Genomic DNA, 18,267 nt, shown 5'->3' on the forward strand with positions numbered 1-18,267 from the left:
TTTAAAAGTATTTTTGAAAGCTCATGGAACTAGCTGCTGTCAAAGTGAAAGAGAAAAAAATATAGAATAAGAAATAGATGCTACATTGAACCAGACTTTCATTTATTTTTTAAATCTGTTACATGTGCATCTATTTATTCTAACATGAAATTATTTTTAAAAATAACTTGAATTTTAATTTTTTTTTCAGTAATAATGATCATAAATTTAAATAAAATAAAATGAAATTAAATAAAAAAATGTTTCGTCTTATTTTTGTTGTTGCAACTTCCGATGTAAGTACTTGAAAACAAACAAAAACTACCGAAAGAAATAAAATTGTTCTAATTGTTCTAGCTTAAAAAAAATTTACATGTATGTATAACTGCATGTGTGTGTGAGAGAGGGAGAGAGAAAGAGAGAGAGGGAGATGTTACATTAAATCAAGTTTATTAATACAATGTGAAATGTGAAACTTTAATGAAAAGGCGAATTTTCAAAAACACAACAATATCGTATTATGAAAAGAAATCTCTATCTCTTTTTTTTCTTTTGCTGTCTATTTATTTTCAGTAACTCGAAAATATAACATTTTGGTACTCGTGTTGTGCATAAAAAAGATCAAAGTTTTTAGCTTTATCTGCAGTTTTTAGTCACTTAAAAGTCAAATATATGTAATCCTTGTCATTCATAGAATCTCAGCATTGTATGTCATTACAGTTCTATTATCAATCTAAAACTCGTTTTCTTACTGAAATAATAATCTCAGTTATCGGTTTAGTATGACATTGCTTAACTTGCCGTTGAATTATGTAAACGGGCTGATTTTGTTATTTGGATTTATTGAAATAAATCTTGTTTAGATAAAATTGTATTTAAACATGCATTGTACAAATTAAATTAAATGCTAAAAATATACTGTACAAAAGACTAAGAATATGTTTGCAAGTTTTTATTTTTGTGGCAGTGCAGGAGACTGGGGAAGAGGGCCAGTGTCAATTTATATTACCGGGACCTAACTACTTTACAGTGAATCTGTAAAGCTTTACAAGGATAAGCATATCCAAGTCTCTGGCATGGGGCCAGAATGGAATTTTTATATTGTAAAACTTCATATACAAGAACATTTGAAAACAATAACATTAGAATTTCATACGATAAAGAAGCCGCGAGAAATGGGGGGGGGGGATTCTACACACACCATCACAAAACAATATCTACATGTACCTAAATGTGTGCCACATCGTAAACATTTGTCATTTAAAAACTCAGCCAGTCAAGGAATATTACGAACCAGTCGCATTTAAATGACTGGATATATAAAACTTTCAATTAATTTTTACACCCCCCCCCCTCCCCCCTCCGAAAAATTCTATTAATTAATCTGCATGTCAATGATTCATAACGACCGACAACATATATATAATTATGTTATATTTAGAGTACGAGTTTCCTACTGTATCGGAGATACAGGGCGGGGCTTAAGGCGAGAGCGATAGCATTTTGTGTACTGCCCCCACTCCCTCCTTTCTAAAATTTTTGAATCCGCCACTGGTAACTTTAGGTTGTAAAATTCTATTCTTAATTCATTTCAAATTTTGAATAAATACTAACAGCGCTATCTATATTGATTCTTATCTATATTATTTAAGATACGGATTCAGTTTTCCGTCATCACTAAAAATAAACCGTACTGTATCGTTGATATTTTGCAGATACAGTAAAGTTTCTGCTCATTTGCATAAGAAACGCCCACTAAAAGTGTTCTGTATCGCAATTATTGTACGGCTAACTTCAAAGGAAAACTCGCCGGGTCATGTCACAATTATGATTTATTTCTTAGAAAAATCTATTTGATATTAATTTAAAAAAATGGCATATTGATTTCATTCAAAGCTCGGATAAAATTTGTTGAAATGACAATAAAATACCCGATATCTATCAATACCCAGTGTATACATGTTCTTCTAAAACCATTTAATTTTATAAAATCAAACAAAATCGTTATTCTAGGACGCAATTTTTCTCATGATTACGTAACTAGATTTGATAGCAGTTAAGTTTCCAGTTCCAGGCATGTGGAGCTCATGATCGCTGTTTGTTTTGAAAATGACCCTGCTCATATACATGTACGTAAGGAAAGAGTTCAAGGTGCAAAAATAAATTGAGGAATTATTTCAATATTATTTCAAACCTAACCAAATGACGTATTTTGAGGTTATGGGGTTGGCGGTGGGAAGGCATCCCCCATGCACACCTAAAATGTAGGAAGATTTTAAAAATACGAAAACCCTCGTATGCTATTAAACTCATGTTAACTACAAGTATTGCATGTTTCTGTCATTTAACTTTAACCCCCCCCCCCCACAATCCAACCACTGGTCATCCTGGATCTGATCCTTTCATTTTAAATACATGTGAGTTATAATTCATCCGTTTGTTTATAATTTATCAACCTGCTTACTTAAAATTAATTATTCAAAAATTTTCCTTGCTGTGACCGAAAAAATGTGTATCATTTCAATTTAAAAAAAGAAGTTTTGTTACCACATTCGGGAGGAAGTCCTTCTGATTTTTTGTTTGAAATTGTTATGTATCGAATATTGCTTAACTTGCAGTGTATCAACTTAATGTCCTTAAATTGTTGTACAGTGTATACAGTAACTCACTACATTTCACAAATTTTCTATCTAATTATATTAAGAAAAAAAAAAAAAAAAAAAAAATTCACTACCTAGCAGCATCTATTTTATTGTTGTTCCCGAGAATTTTTATTAAATATTTTTTAACTTCACATTTTGAAAGAGATATCGTTTATACTGGATTCAACCCCCCCCCCCCCCCCAAAAAAATGACATCTTGCTTAAAATGAGATGATTTTCGAATGAATTCCACAGGTTTCTCAAACGATTATTACACGAGATTAATACTTTGGTTTGAGAGAATAAATTGATATTGAACAGAAGCCGCTAGCTTCTCGGGTTTTCCTGACATTCCAGCATAGTGAAATGTAAAACAAACAAACGAACAAACACTCATAATTCTATACATCACTGCATGATGGATAATAGTTAATACAACTATTAATTATCATATTATACAATTATTAAAAGAGACAATGACTCAAAAATGTTTCTGGAAATGCTCAATAACATACATTTATTACCGTAGTAACATTACAATGCAAAGTGAAAGTCATGTTCACTCTGAAAACTTTTGACGTTCGTGCGAAAGTAACATGACGTCATTGTTTACCTGTTAAAGTATCATTGATATAAATGAAGAAAAAACCCACTTAGAGTTGACGTAGGGCCATAAAAGTTCAGATTTGGCAACTTCTAACCTTGCTCTATTAATATCCAAGAAAAACTTAAAATGTGTAAAAATTGCCATAAGGGCCCTTTTCCCATGGGCGCAATCATATATATATATATATATATATATATATATATATATATATATATATATATATATATATATATATTCTGACACTTTCAGTCAAGAAAAACCACGTTTAAAAAAGACGTACCACACCTATCTGTATTTTAACAACTTTTAAGTGTATTTAAAGAAGATTCAAAATTTTTTAATTTTATTTTACATTTAAAAATCCGGAAGACAAACCCCTATGATTCGATACTATACATCCCTGAATATTGATACGTACATGTATTGATTAAGCGATATATTGACACACTCCTAGTGCTAGGGCTTTCATAAATTCATATGTGTATTTATTAAGACAGTACCTTTCCATGGGTATTCATTTTTTTGACCTTGACTTTAGAGTTTGACCTACTTCTTAAAAACTTTAACCTTGGCTATAACTTTTGAACAGTTGGCGCTAGGGCTTTCATATTTCACAGGTGTATTTCTTGTGACAATTTGCAATTTGAAATTCAGTCTTATGCTGCCTTGGTTTCAACCCCAAGAATATTATGCTTTTTTATGCCCCCGTAATCGAAGATTCGGGGTTATATAGTTTTTGCTCTGTTGGTCCGTCTGTCTGTTTGTCCGCAAAAACTTTGCTCATTACTTTTGAACGGGTGGGGCTATGGCTTTCATATTTCACAGGTGTATTCCTTGTGCCAAAACCTTTCTTTTGGTACCACCAAATTTGAACTCTTGAGTTTGACCCACTTTTACAAAAAATAAGCACACTTCAACCTTGACCATAACTTTTGAACAGTTGGTACTAGGACTTTCATACTTCACATGTGTACTCACTGTGACAAGGCCTTTCAATGGGTATAAATATTTTTGATCTTGAACTTAGAGTTTGACCCACTTAGTAAAAACTATAACCTTAGCCATAACTTTTGAACAATTAAAAAACTAGGGCTTTCATATTTCACATATGTATTCTTTGTAGCAAGACCTTCCTCTTGATACCACCAATTTTGACCTTTTGACCTTGGAGTTCGACTTGCATTTGCGAAATTTCAACCTTCGCCTTAATCTGCCATATGGGGGCATCAGTGTTTCACAAACACATCTTGTTTAATCAGTATTTTTCTTCATTGTTATTTATAAAATTTTGCAAATAATTTTCCATATAAAAGGTTTTCATTTATCATATTTTTTTTTACCATTTTAGGACCAGAAATTTACTTCAGATTTTAAAGTCAGAAACTGAACATGATATATAGGCCTTTAGCACGCCTTGTAAACCCATCTTCTATAGAAAAAAAAAAACAAACCAAAATTAACTATAAACACTATCTTTATTTTTTCAAATGACTTTAGAATCAATCATTGTATAAATTGAAAATATATGCAAACATAAAAATAGCAATTTTATGACATATGAAATCCATTAAAATTTACAAAAGCAATAAATGTCAAATTCAAAGGATTTTATGTAGCATCGCTTACTTGAGCGAACATGTAGTCTAAGATTAAAGATTTAAAAATATAAAAAGGCATACAAACAATTCTTCTAGCATAAAAAAACAAATCTAATTTTTTGGGGGAAGGAATCATTGCTATTTTGAAAATAAAACCAAAAGTCTCTGACGAGATTGTAGCTCTACTAGTTCAAACGTATAACAAAGGAAAATTAGCACTTGGACTGGAAACTTTGATTTAGTCTCTTTTGTGGAAAGATTTATTGCAACCAGAATAATCTTTAGGAGGAATAAATATTTAAAAGAATTTTATAGAAAGTTTGATTTTATATGAGTAACTCACTGCGGTTTACTTGCATGCCAAGTTACATGAAAATCAGTTCAAGTCATGTAGAAGGAGTGATTATTTGAAAGTATTTTACGTAAATTTTATTTTTTTGTAACCATGGTAGCACCGTTCATCGAAATTAAAAAGCATTAAAAAGAATTATGTATCTTAATGTAGTCTACTCGTGTGACAAGCTATATTGAAATCAGACTAAAATTGTAGGAGGTGTAGCATTAAAAAAAAAACCCAGACAGACAGCTAGGCAGACGGACACCTTACTATCGCATAAAATCTTCTGGTTTCTGACCAGTGGAGCTAAAAAAAAAAATTACCGGTTTTTCAACAGGGTATAAAAAATCAATTTACCAGTAACCCGGTACACTTGACAAACACAAAATATATTACTTGAGTTTGACGATGTATATTATATTAAAGCTTTAAGGTAATTCCGTCCTCCTGTGATCAAAGGTTTTGCAAAAACTGTTTTTAATTAAATTCATGGCCAATAGAAAAATATCTGCTTTTCAATAGGTATATTGAAAAATATTGTCAAGTGAAAGAATTTTAAAATATTTTTTTTTCTTTCTTTAATCAATTATTCGATCTTTAAAGATTACCTGCAGTAGCATTTTATTTTTTGAAATGATAAAGATCACAATAAAATAATACGAAAGAAAAAAACCGCATCGAAATCTATGCACAAATAACGAAGTTATCGCGCTTTAAAAGTGCCTATTTTTACCTGTTTTGAAAATCCAATCAAGCGAAAATAGAAATGATCGATAACGAGGCTCTACTGGTGTGACGTCACAACATGTACCGCATAAGCGGGTCAGTATTAACGACAATGAGATTAACTTGGAAAACAACGACGATTTTAGCTTTGATATGAGGCATTGGTCTATAAGTTTTAAAAATTCAGACGGAATAATTATTGAGCTTTGCATCAGACCTTACTAGGCTGAGCCAGAAACCGATTCTAACGAGGAATTTATAGAGATTTCAAAACAACCTACAGCCAGGGTCGTGTATACTACAATTAAAGTTCCTGTATATATCTCCCTGTTACAGCCTACTGAATATGACTGGGAAAAAAAATCATCAAAATCAAAATACAGGAATTTTTAATTCTATATTTTCAATGTCCTAAAACAGTTCGTTCATCAAGCTGTTAATTATTTCAACAAGATCTTCATTACTATCGGCTAAATGATAATTGACGATTTTCTCGTTTGTATAAAAATTCTTCTATGTCTAAATTTGATAATCAGTTGTTACCATTTAGCAATCAGCAGCAGCAATATTATCAATTTAATTTTACTTCAAAGTCACGACCAAATATATTTTCAAAAATCGGGTCATTATCAATATACAGGTTATTAAAACTAATTGTTAAATAATGATATCCGCGTACTCCTAATTATTTTTTTAAACTGTATACAAATCACCATTTGACAGACTAAACAGTTTTAATTCATTAAAGTGTAAAATATTTAATCTATCAGATTTTTCAACAAGTTCTTGGTAATCAGTTTAATTTACACGTGTGGTGGGGTAGGACTTGGGATTACGTGATTAATACACTTGCCATGGTCAAGACCGATGACTTGGAAAGGTGTGATAAACATTCGGTACCTCCGGCTATTTATTTATGTCCCACTATATATTTGACAAAGGAGCCGATGAATGTCTCAAATCGCACCATTCAAGATTGCGTCGAGTGATTTTGATTGACAGGTGAAGCACGTGGATTTCGTACGTAACCACGGAGACGAACATGTTACAGGTCCCTGGTGCAGGAAAATAAGAAACACGAATAAACAGAAGTTGAATAAGCTTTGACAGATTATGTAAGAAAGATGAATACAGAAACACTTGTTTGAATCAAAAAATTATGTGTGTGTGTGTGTTGGGGGGGGGGTTACTTATAAATTCAACTGACGTTAAAAATGAACAATCCAATATAATAATAACAAGAGGCCCATGGGCCACATCGCTCACCTGAGTAACTTTGGCCATGCTGTTCATTACCAGACTTCCCCCCTTGTAATACCTATTGTGGCCCCGCCCTACCCCCGGGGGTCATGATTTAACAATTTAGAATCTACACTACCCCAGGATGCTTCCACATAAGTTTCAGTTTTTCTGGTCCAGTGGTTCTTGAGAAGATTTTTCCTACATATTTCAATGTTTCCCTATTGTGGCCCCGCCCTACCCCCAGGGTCATGATTTGAACAATTTAGAATCTACACTATCCCAGGATGCTTCCACATAAGTTTCAGCTTTTCTGGCTCAGTGGTTCTTGAGAAGAAGATTTTTAAAGATTTTTCCTATATATTTCAATGTAAAACTTGGATTCCCTATTGTGGCCCCGCCCTACCCCCGGGGGTCATGATTTGAACAATTTAAAATCTACACTACCCCAGGACGCTTCCACGTAAGTTTCGGCTTTTCTGGCTCTGTGGTTCTGGAGAAGAAGATTTTTAAAGATTTTTCCTATATATTTCAATGCAAAACTTGGATTCCCTATTGTAGCCCTGCCCTACCCCCGGGGGTCATGATTTGAACAATTTAGAATCTACACTATCCCAGGATGCTTCCACATAAGTTTCAGCTTTTCTGGCTCAGTGGTTCTTGAGAAGAAGATTTTTAAAGATTTTTCCTATATATTTCAATGGAAAACTTGGATTCCCTATTGTGGCCCCGCCCTATCCCCGGGGGTCATGATTTGAACAATTTAGAATCTACACTATCCCAGGATGCTTCCACATAAGTTTCAGCTTTTCTGGCTCAGTGGTTCTTGAGAAGAAGATTTTTAAAGATTTTTCCTATATATTTCAATGTAAAACTTGGATTCCCTATTGTGGCCCCGCCCTACCCCCGGGGGTCATGATTTGAACAATTTAGAATCTACACTACCCCAGGATGCTTCCACATAAGTTTCAGCTTTTCTGGCTCAGTGGTTCTTGAGAAGAAGATTTTTAAAGATTTTTCCTATATATTTCTATATAAAACATTGATTCCCTATTGTGGCCCCGCCCTACCCCCGGGGGTCATGATTTGAACAATTTAGAATCTACACTACCCCAGGATGCTTCCATATAAGTTTCAGCTTTACTGGCCCTGTGTTTCTTGAGAAGAAGATTTTTTAATGACCCCACCCTATTTTTGTCTTCTCTTGATTATCTCCCCTTGTGAGGGGACTTGGCCCTTCATTTTAACAATTTAAATTCCCCTTCACCCAAGGATGCTTTGTACCAAGTTTGGTCAAAATTGGCCCAGTGGTTCTTGAGAAGAAGTCAAAAATGTGAAAAGTTTACAGACGGACGGACAGACAGACAGACAGACGGACGGACGGACGACGGACAAAATGTGATCAGAAAAGCTCACTTGAGCCTTCGGCTCAGGTGAGCTAAAAATGTTACTGATATTGAAGATGTACGAAGAACATAAAATTAAATAACATTTGTTGAATCAATAACATGGGGAGGGGTGTTAAACAAGGGAATCTCAGTCTCACTCACTCTCTCATATTAAGTCTATGTACTTCCCAATACTAAATAATAGAAAAATATATACGCGTATTCTATACTTTCACTTTTCAAAGAATACAACAGCAAACATCATATAAGTACTTACCAGGGACCTATACACTAACCCTGTACTTACTTTTTTTTTATTTAAATTAGAAATGTTTTCTTTTATTAACATACGTTTACGATCTACGATTTGTTAGTGAAACGGTCGCCTGTACTGTCTTTTTGTGATTATTGCTTACAAATAGAATTTAAAAAAATGTCAATACATATTCGGAAGGAAAAAAATGACGATAGAAATGGCATAACCCATCGATTCCTAATTGTTGGAAAATATGAATCGATGATTTTTGGCAATTCCTTGTATCGTTACTTATTATAACCACACACAAAGAAATAATGAAAAAAATATTCACTAAACTAATTTCAAACAAAAATAAGAGCAAATACTATAGTCATAGTTAATTTAATATTCACAAAATCCCTAAAAATTAATGGAAAAAACACTAAAAATCCTCATCGTGTTTCCACCGTATTTTATGCATTCAAAATGGCCGGTACATGTTGTGACGTCACAGCGGTTAAGGCCCGAAAACCGAGCGTTTCAGAAAATCGCTCAGGTGTGAGATAGGGTTTTTCCCCAATAGCTTCGTTAGTTGTGCATAGATTTCGGTGCGGTTTTTTTCTTTAGTTTTATTTTAGCATGATCTACAACATATTTAAAAATAAAAAGCCACTGCAGGTACCCTTTAAAAAATGTTGTCAAGGGCAATAACTCCTTCTCATGTATCTTCATTCAGGGATTTTCTCTATTGTATTTCTAATGTTAAAAAAAATATTCCCTGATATTCACAATTCAAATACATGTATATTTATAAATGAGCAAATATTTTTGAATTTTTAACATCAGAATAATTATTTGAACCAGTTTTTACATGATGTTATTTTACAATTTATTAAAAATGTTGGATTTTTCATACTGACATATACTTCTTTTTTTTTTTTTTTTTTTTTTTTTTTTTTACATCAGAAAAAAAAACTTTGGAAACCTATACATTTTTTGCAATACCATGTTCCTTAAAAATAAATTGTGAGGGTGGAAATACCTTAAAGGTAGTTCTGATTTGCTGAACATCTAAATTCGAGTGCAGTATCTGTAAAGCCATCAGAGAGGTTTCGCAAACCAACGTGTACTTGAAATCTGTACAATACGTCATCACTTTTGCTAATGCTGAAATTCTACACGTATCCACGTAGATCGCCGAGTATCCGTAAATGCAGACTTGTAGCATATATTTTCTTAACTGCTTTTTATTTTAATCAAAAGGTTGTTTTTTTTTTCTAAAACCTATAGTACTGATCTTAGGAACTTTATGTTTTTATAGCAAATAATTATTTAGCTTCTTATTATAAGCTTCGTAAGATATTGCGCGGAAAAGAAAGTGTTAAGACCGAGAACATTTATGAATTTATGACCTTCACCTTTGACCACAAAATCGATAAGCATCTTTCTTAGGCCACAGGGAGTTGCTGTGAAAGTTCATTGCAAAAGCTCAAAGGCTTCTCGAGATATCGCATGGAAACAAAAGTGTTACAGACAGACAGAAATACAGACGGACGGACGGACAGATAGACCGAAATTAATATCCCCCTCTCAGTGAAAGCGGGGGACAATTAATATCCCCCAGTTGAACAAATATGAAAAGGAAGAAGAATGTGTAACAAATTAATTGATGTATGCAGATTCCATGTTTCCTTATGCTTTAGATAAATAATCAGGCCAAGTTTAAGCGAGGTGAGGCAGACAACGAGAAAAGAGTTGCAAGCCTTCTCTCTTTATATGTATCGGTCTAAAACAATATATTTAAAAACATTTTATAGAGACAAAAGGGTAACATTATCGATAAAATATAGTGCATATTATAGAATACAAAAATAGAAAAAAGGTGACTCGGCTCCAGATTTAAGAAGAAAAAAATGGAAAGGGGGGCATACCCAAGTGCCTGTGTAAACAAGAGGCCCATGGGCCACATCGCTCACCTGAGTAACTTTGGCCATGCTGTTCTTTACCAGATTCCCCCCCCCCTTGTAATACCTATTGTGGCCCCTCCCTACCCCGGGGGGTCCTGTTTGAACAATTTAGAATCTATACTACCAAAGGATGCTTCCACATACGTTTCAGCTTTTCTGGCCCAGTGGTTCTTCAGAAGAAGATTTTTAAAGATTTTTCCTATATATTTCAATGTAAAACTTGGATTCCCTATTGTGGCCCCGCCCTACCCCCGGGGGTCATGATTTTAACAATTTAGAATCTACACTACCAAAGGATGCTTCCACATAAGTTTCAGCTTTTCTGGCCCAGTGGTTCTTGAGAAGAAGATTTTTAAAGATTTTTCCTATATATTTCAATGTAAAACTTGGATTCCCTATTGTGGCCCCGCCCTACCCCTGGGGGTCATGATTTTAACAATTTAGAATCTACACTATCCCAGGATGCTTCCATATAAGTTTCAGCTTTTCTGGCCCAGTGGTTCTTGAGAAGAAGATTTTTGAAGATTTATTCCTCTATATGTCAATGTAAAACTTGGATTCTCTATTGTGGCCCCGCCCTACCTCCGGGGATCATGATTTTAACAATTTAGAATCTACACTATCCTAGGATGCTTCCATATAAGTTTCAGCTTTTCTGGCCCAGTGGTTCTTGAGAAGAAGATTTTTAAAGATTTTTCCTATATATTTCATCGTAAAACTTGGATTCCCTATTGTGGCCCCGCCCTACCCCCGGGGGTCATGATTTGAATAATTTAGAATCTACACTACCCCAGGATGCTTCCATATAAGTTTCAGCTTTACTGGCCCTGTGGTTCTTGAGAAGAAGATTTTTTAATGACCCCACCCTATTTTTTTCTTCTCTTGATTATCTCCCCTTGTGAGGGGACTTGGCCCTTCATTTTAACAATTTAAATTCCCCTTCATCCAAGGCTGCTTTGTACCAAGTTTGGTCAAAATTGGCCCAGTGGTTCTTGAGAAGAAGTCAAAAATGTGAAAAGTTTACAGACGGACGGACAGACAGACAGACGGACGGACGGACGACGGACAAAATGTGATCAGAAAAGCTCACTTGAGCCTTCGGCTCAGGTGAGCTAAAAATGGCATCCCATTCGACTACGACACCAAAAGCACAATTCTTTGAACTTGCTTGTTTTAACTTGTATTGTTAACGTACATGTATAAGTACACGTTTGTTAACGAAGCCTCTCTAATCTAAAACGTGAAACCTAAACTCTCCAGTTTCTCCACCAGACATACACGATGGAAAACCACCGATGTTCTTTCTCTCGCAAATGAACCCAGGCGTTTGCCCATCGTGGATTTCTGATAGAGTTTTTTATTTGAAGAATAAGTCCGCTATTACGCCCAGCTATTCTGATAAGTCTTCTAACGCTTATTTGACGGGGGACACTTTGGATTATGTCGGGTGAGATATAAATCTCTGGCAAAGGAATTCCTTTGATAATATTGCAAAATAATCTGCAAACCCGCATTAGATAATACCTTGTACTCGGATCTTCATTTGTTAAATATTGTAGAATTGATGTCCATATTTCAATAGGAAGACCATAATTTTCGTCGGTATGAACATTCTCAACCTCTCCTTGTATAAATCGTCCGTCCTCAGTCGCTCCTCCAGTATTACAGTACACATCTTCGTGAAATTCTTCTAGTGACCCTCTTTCGGTTACTGGCCCAACCTCGGTATCTCTTCCTGCAAGTGACTGTCTTTCTGTTACTGGCCCAACCTCGGTATCTCTTCCTGCAAGTGACTGTCTTTCTGTTACTGGCCCAACTTCGGTATCTCTTCCTGCAGGTGACTCTTTTTCTGTTACTGTCCTAACCTCGATATCTCTTCCAGCATTACCTGACACATCTTCGTGCAAAAATTTTTCTTGCATCCCCCATTCTGTTGTTGGTATATCCTCCTGTTCTGACCACAGACTTCCAGAAAGTCTTTCCACATCGTCAGATGGGACTTCATCTACGTTTTGCAACTCTTCTTCTCTGTTGTGTTCATCGTTCTCTTCTGGGAACTCTTCTTCAAAATTATTTGCTTCATCATCTTCATTTTCAGCTACACAACTACTTTCTTCAATTATTTGACAAAGGGTTTCCTTCTCAATATCAATACTGACATAATGATGTTCAGGAAAATGTCCTAAAGTTAAGGTTTGTCGGTTGGTTTCAATATGGTTATCATTTGAAACGATAACAGTATGGTCTAACCCAGCACTCGAGATAATAACAAATTGAACACTGTATTCACGTGCAAGCGCAATAAGAGTCAAATGATCCCCATATTCCCATGGACTTTTCATTTTTTCAGTGTAAGTGTCAAATGGTTCATCTAAAAACCCGTGGTAATGCTCAGGCCAATTTTCGATGTGTTGAACTGCTTCCAGTCTGAGTTGCTGTGCTGATCTAAACACACCTAAACGAAAAAGCTGATGAGCAACTGAAGAGAACTGGCAGTTGCTACAGTCAGTAGGATTTTCCAGAACTTTAATGGTATTGTCTCGAAATATGTCCAATTCTTTCATCTTATCATATTGGGTCTTAACAATGTAATATTTTTTCCTTGTCATTGCATTTCTGTATTTCTTTTTTCTTCTTTTTTCTTCTTTTTCTTTTGTAAGGCTTGTGATGTTCGAAACATCAACCCAACATTCTTCTTTGTTCCCATCCTGATTTCTATAACTAACTTTGTACTGGTTCGAATTTAATTTTCTTTGCATCATTTTTCCTTTGAAAATATATATCCTTCTTGGAACGCGAGATGAGAATGGGTATCTGAAAAAAATATGTTCTCCTTTCTCCTTGCCTGAGCTCACGCCGTTGTTTTCGCCTGTTACATCTTTCTGATGCCTTGCGAACTTTTTGGAGCAGGTCTTTATTTTGACGGGAGGTGTAAACCTCAGATGGCGTCAAATAGCCTAAGACTTCCTTCGGGTTTTCATTAATTGCGAACTGAACTTTGTGTAGCTCAGCTGCCCAATTAAATCCACGTCTTTTTGTCTTCAAGAAAGCGATTTTGTTTCGGACAACACGATGACTACGTTCGCACTTTCCTTGGGATTGCGGGTGGTAAGGTCGGCTTCTGATCAACTTAATTTTGTTTCTATGTAACATTCTTTCAAATCTTCCCTTAAATTCAGTACCTTGATCACACTGTAAAATCGAAGGCTTTCCATGCTCCGAAAATACTCTCTCCAATTCAATGGCAATTTGTCTGCTTGTTTTTCGCTTTAATGGTCTTAAAATCAAAAACCGAGAGAAAACGTCTAAAATGGATAATATGTAGCGATATGTTTGACAATTACTTTTAATAACATCGTTCTTCATGTCAATCAGATCTATTTGCCATCTCTCATTTACACGATCTGCTGTGATAGCCTTGTTTAGTGGTCTATTACTGAAGTTTGGGAAAAATTTTTGGTACCTCTTTGATTTGTTATACTCTCGGAGAATTTTCCTCTCGGACACAGCACTATATTCTTTGCTCAAGTTTACATAAAGTGGTCTTGCTCCACAACCACTTGCTGAATCAAAAGCTTTCTTAACAACTGAGTTAAGTTTAGATTTGTGTAAAACCCTTTTCCCATCAAATCTTAATTCCCCGTCTTCTACAGAGAAACTGTTCTTGTTTCGCCAATATTTGAGAGCTGCATTTTTCTGCCTCCTGGTTCTGTCTTTGCATTTTATCCTAAAAGTACCGAGGACTAGCTTCATGATTGTATCATATTCTTCTTCGTCAAGTAAATGGTGGTATTTTCTTTTCATTATGTTTAATGTATTTTACTGGTCCCTTTAGTTAAAATAAAACAAACTATATTAATAATTCGATTTAAAAACATACAATCAGCTACAAGACATTCCTATTGTAGCTATTTTTTTGTTTTCTGAAGAGATCGTTATAACAGTTCTTAAGGTTATCCGCTCCTTAGCTAGGAAGAATAACTCTTACAATCAATATTCAAATTAAGCTTAAAATTGATTTTTTTTTTAATAACAATTTTCATTTTATGCATCTCAGTATGATTAAAGAGTCTTTGTAGACTAAAATTTGACATTTGAAGTACAAAATTAAATGCATTTTTATAAAAATCAAAATTTCTTTAATCTAGCCCTAGAGACCAATGTTTACTAGCATTGTATGAAATTAAATGGGGTCTGTGATGTCTTACAATGATAGTACAAACATTTTACACTATTTTTAAAAATAATAATTGCATTAAATATAATTTAAATTAAATTTTTTAAAAATATAATTTTTATCGTAAAATATATTTGTTGATCGATTCCTAATTAGAAAATGCCTGGTGAGTACTTTGATTCGCATTTCCTCAGTTCCTGAAAATATATTTGGGATTTGTCAATTGATATTTTTCCCTATATAATCTATACTTATAAATCAATAAATTTTGCAAATAAACTCCAAAACGGCTATGATTAACTTAAAGAGCTTTGAAAAAATATCATGGGTAAATACCCATTTTTCTGAGAATTCATAGACATTTTGTGAGTACTTTGAAATACCTAAATTCTGATTTTTAAGACCTGAGGATCGGACTACCTTAAGTCGACTTTAGCCATCGCAGTGTTGTTCAATGACGATATAAACAAGGTTAGCAACATTATCCTTAAATCATCCCCTCTCTCTTCAAGTTTTGTCTTTAAGTTTATCTCTCTATTAATGTTTAAACGATTGTATTTGTATGAAGGTAACGGAAGACGTGTTTGTTAATATTCATATTATACATCATTGATTGTACATTGTTAATGATTATTATGAGAGAGAGAGAGAGATTTTAGATCGAATACGATTTCCTATTCAATTGTGAATTTTTGTATCGTACAAGGTGTCCCAAAATGTATGATAATTCCATTTGAAATAAGTTTCAGAAACACGTGCCTTGAACAAATTCTTTGATATATGTCTCGTACGATTTAATAAATACAATTTTAGCAACAAAACATTCTACAGAAAAAATGACTCTGTGTAACTCCATTAAAGAAGGTGGACGAAAAACACAGAGAAACATATTAAGGTTTTCAAACTATCATTATTTCATACAGGTAACAAGCACATATTTCTGTTCATATGTCTAATTCAATGTTTTATCATGTCATTATGATTGAGATGTGTCACTTTTATATCTTAAATATTAACGATTAATTTTATTTAAAAAAATACTCTGGAAATTAGTGTATTTCCACCAAAAATTTGAACCGTTGATATATATCTTTCTGAGGTCGGAGATTTCTCCGGATGCTAGAAAACGGTAATACAGTATAACTTCAAAGCTTATAACTCGAATAGCTTTCAACAAATCATAATGCAATTTTAGAAAAATAGCTTTGTTTTACATAAATATTTCTATTATTGAAGAATGGAGCTCATACGGTCCAGAAGATCAGGCGACGTCCCTAATGGATGGAGGATTACGTGGTGGATATTCCGGTGCGGACGTCCAGGGTGAAGCAGACGGTGAAGGCCGGAGATGCACTTCTGCAACCTGAGAAGATGGGACTGCCACTTCCCAAGTCTGTGCATGACTGCCACTTCCCAAGTCTGTGCATGATCTTCCTAAGGAAAAGTTTGAACAATATGTAGTGATGGTTGTGCCATCTCCTCAGTCTGTGATAGCTGATCCTCAGTCAGAAATTGTACAATAAGAGAAAGTGAAACTACCGTCCCCTCAGCCTGTTCTAGCTCTTACCTTGCCAGAACTTTAGAAGCTTGTGGAGTTGTCTCTGACATTCCCTCCCTCGATCTGTTCAGGGTCTTGTTGAGGATGAGGCTGGACTGACTGCGCAGACTGAACTGTCATCTTCTGAGGTTGTTGAGGGTCGTTCTCGGATCAAAATACAAAGTGAAACATTACTTACAAGAAATAAATATACTTTAATTAAAATTCTTATATTTAAATCAAAACACCACAATGAACATTGTATAATTCGTTCATCTGAACAGTTGATAAAATTAACATTTATCATTATAATTAATTTCATTGTTTTGGTTTTTATAGCATGTCATTATTCCGTATTTGAAGAAATAAAAAGAACACAAGATGGGTGTATTGAAATAGATGAGGACCTAAAATGTCTGAAAGAAGAAATAAGGTCGAAGACAAAAGAACCAAGTAGCTGTCCTGGTACCCAAAATTGGCGTGTAGTTACACTTAAGAATTAGAGTATGTTTGCTTCACATTGAACCATTTATAGTCTTTCTACATTGTTCGTTTGAAAGGTACTATTTTTTCATTATTTTTGATATTATTCTTTTTTTTTTTTCTTCTTTTTTTTTTTTTTTTTTTTTTTTTTACATTTTAAACATTTGAAATTAATATTGTATTTTTAAAGAAGTACTAGTATTTGTACGTATTTAATTGAGTTGGGGACAGTAGCGATAGTTGGTATCTCTACCAATACCAAGAGGACCTGGTAGACCCAGCTTTTTGGAGAAAAATCAGCGCCAATCCAGAGCAAAGAAGAACCAAAATTCTTCAAAAGGTAGATTATATTGTTCCGGCCGAGGAAAGGTGTTTAAAGTGTCCATTTAATAAAACTGTTAACGTTGCAAGGAACGCAGGGTAGCGTTTACTTCATGAATAGTAAGATAGATTTCTTTCCTTCGTTGCACATGTACTGTTTAATACGAATCATACTTTTGATTTGTACTTTTGTGCTCTATGAGATAATGGTGCTAGCATAACACATTATAATTCAGAAATTTTTAGATAGGACTTGCTATAAAAACACTCCCCTTCTAAGTGCTTAATATACAAAAAAAATAGGTGTCACGGGAAACTATTTAAAAGTGCTGGGAACGTTAGATGTAGTAATGTTTATTGATGGTATTGTGTTTGTACACTGTGCATGTCATACAAGATAGTTTTGCCTACATACTTACTTTAGACTTTTTTGAAACCCAATCATGGCACTATTGATTATGCAACTAACACCTTGAAAATAGCTGCTTAAACTAACCTGCATGTGCATCTCATTATAGCTGGCACTGGGTAAGCTAGAGCAGTTGCCAATGCCTTTATTCCCCAGGGTAGTGAAATAACAACACAAATTTGTTTATAGCGTGAAGGTATGTAATCAGATAATTTTGCGTCGCACAGTAAATCTTGTAATTTTTATATTTAATGATATCGGGGTCGAGATACAAGATATTGTCAAAATCAGAGCTTATATTTTTCTTATTTATTCTATTTCATTTTGATCATATAATTGTTGCACTTCCAATTACGGCAAATTGAGTTTCTGTTTCCCAAGTGCAAGGTCGACAAGGGCATGACGGACTTTTTAAAAATCCATTGAATAAAAGGGGTTCGGAAGAATTATCGGTCTGAGTTGCTACTGGAACTTCTTCCCTCTAGGATCCAAGCCCAACTCATTGAATAAATAAAGGGCTCGAAGAGTCGCTAGTTTTTCATTTTCAAGTTCTACAAATATCTTGGACGACATATCGCTTACAAGTGGAGATTCAAAAAAAGCAAGATTTAAATATCTA

The 18,267-nt window shown here is 34.3% G+C and overlaps 1 protein-coding gene across 1 annotated transcript; it reads right to left on the reverse strand.

Moving 5' to 3' along the window:
• Window positions 1-13,442: 13,442 nt before the first annotated feature.
• On the reverse strand, window positions 13,443-14,525 carry LOC133179551 (KRAB-A domain-containing protein 2-like). Its single transcript, XM_061314281.1, has one exon. The coding sequence runs from the start codon at window positions 14,523-14,525 to the stop codon at window positions 13,443-13,445; it is 1,083 nt and encodes a 360-aa protein (XP_061170265.1).
• Window positions 14,526-18,267: the final 3,742 nt, after the last annotated feature.

The sequence above is a fragment of the Saccostrea echinata genome, unplaced genomic scaffold, assembly GCF_033153115.1.
Source record: "Saccostrea echinata isolate AGI-Se365-2 ecotype Australia unplaced genomic scaffold, CSIRO_AGI_Sech_v1 ptg000005l, whole genome shotgun sequence".
NCBI classification, from domain to species: Eukaryota; Metazoa; Mollusca; class Bivalvia; order Ostreida; family Ostreidae; genus Saccostrea; species Saccostrea echinata.

What these genes read in the sequence shown, in the direction of transcription:
- LOC133179551 (XM_061314281.1), bottom strand. Translation starts at nt 14,525, where the DNA reads ATGAAAAGAAAATACCACCATTTACTTGACGAAGAAGAATATGATACA.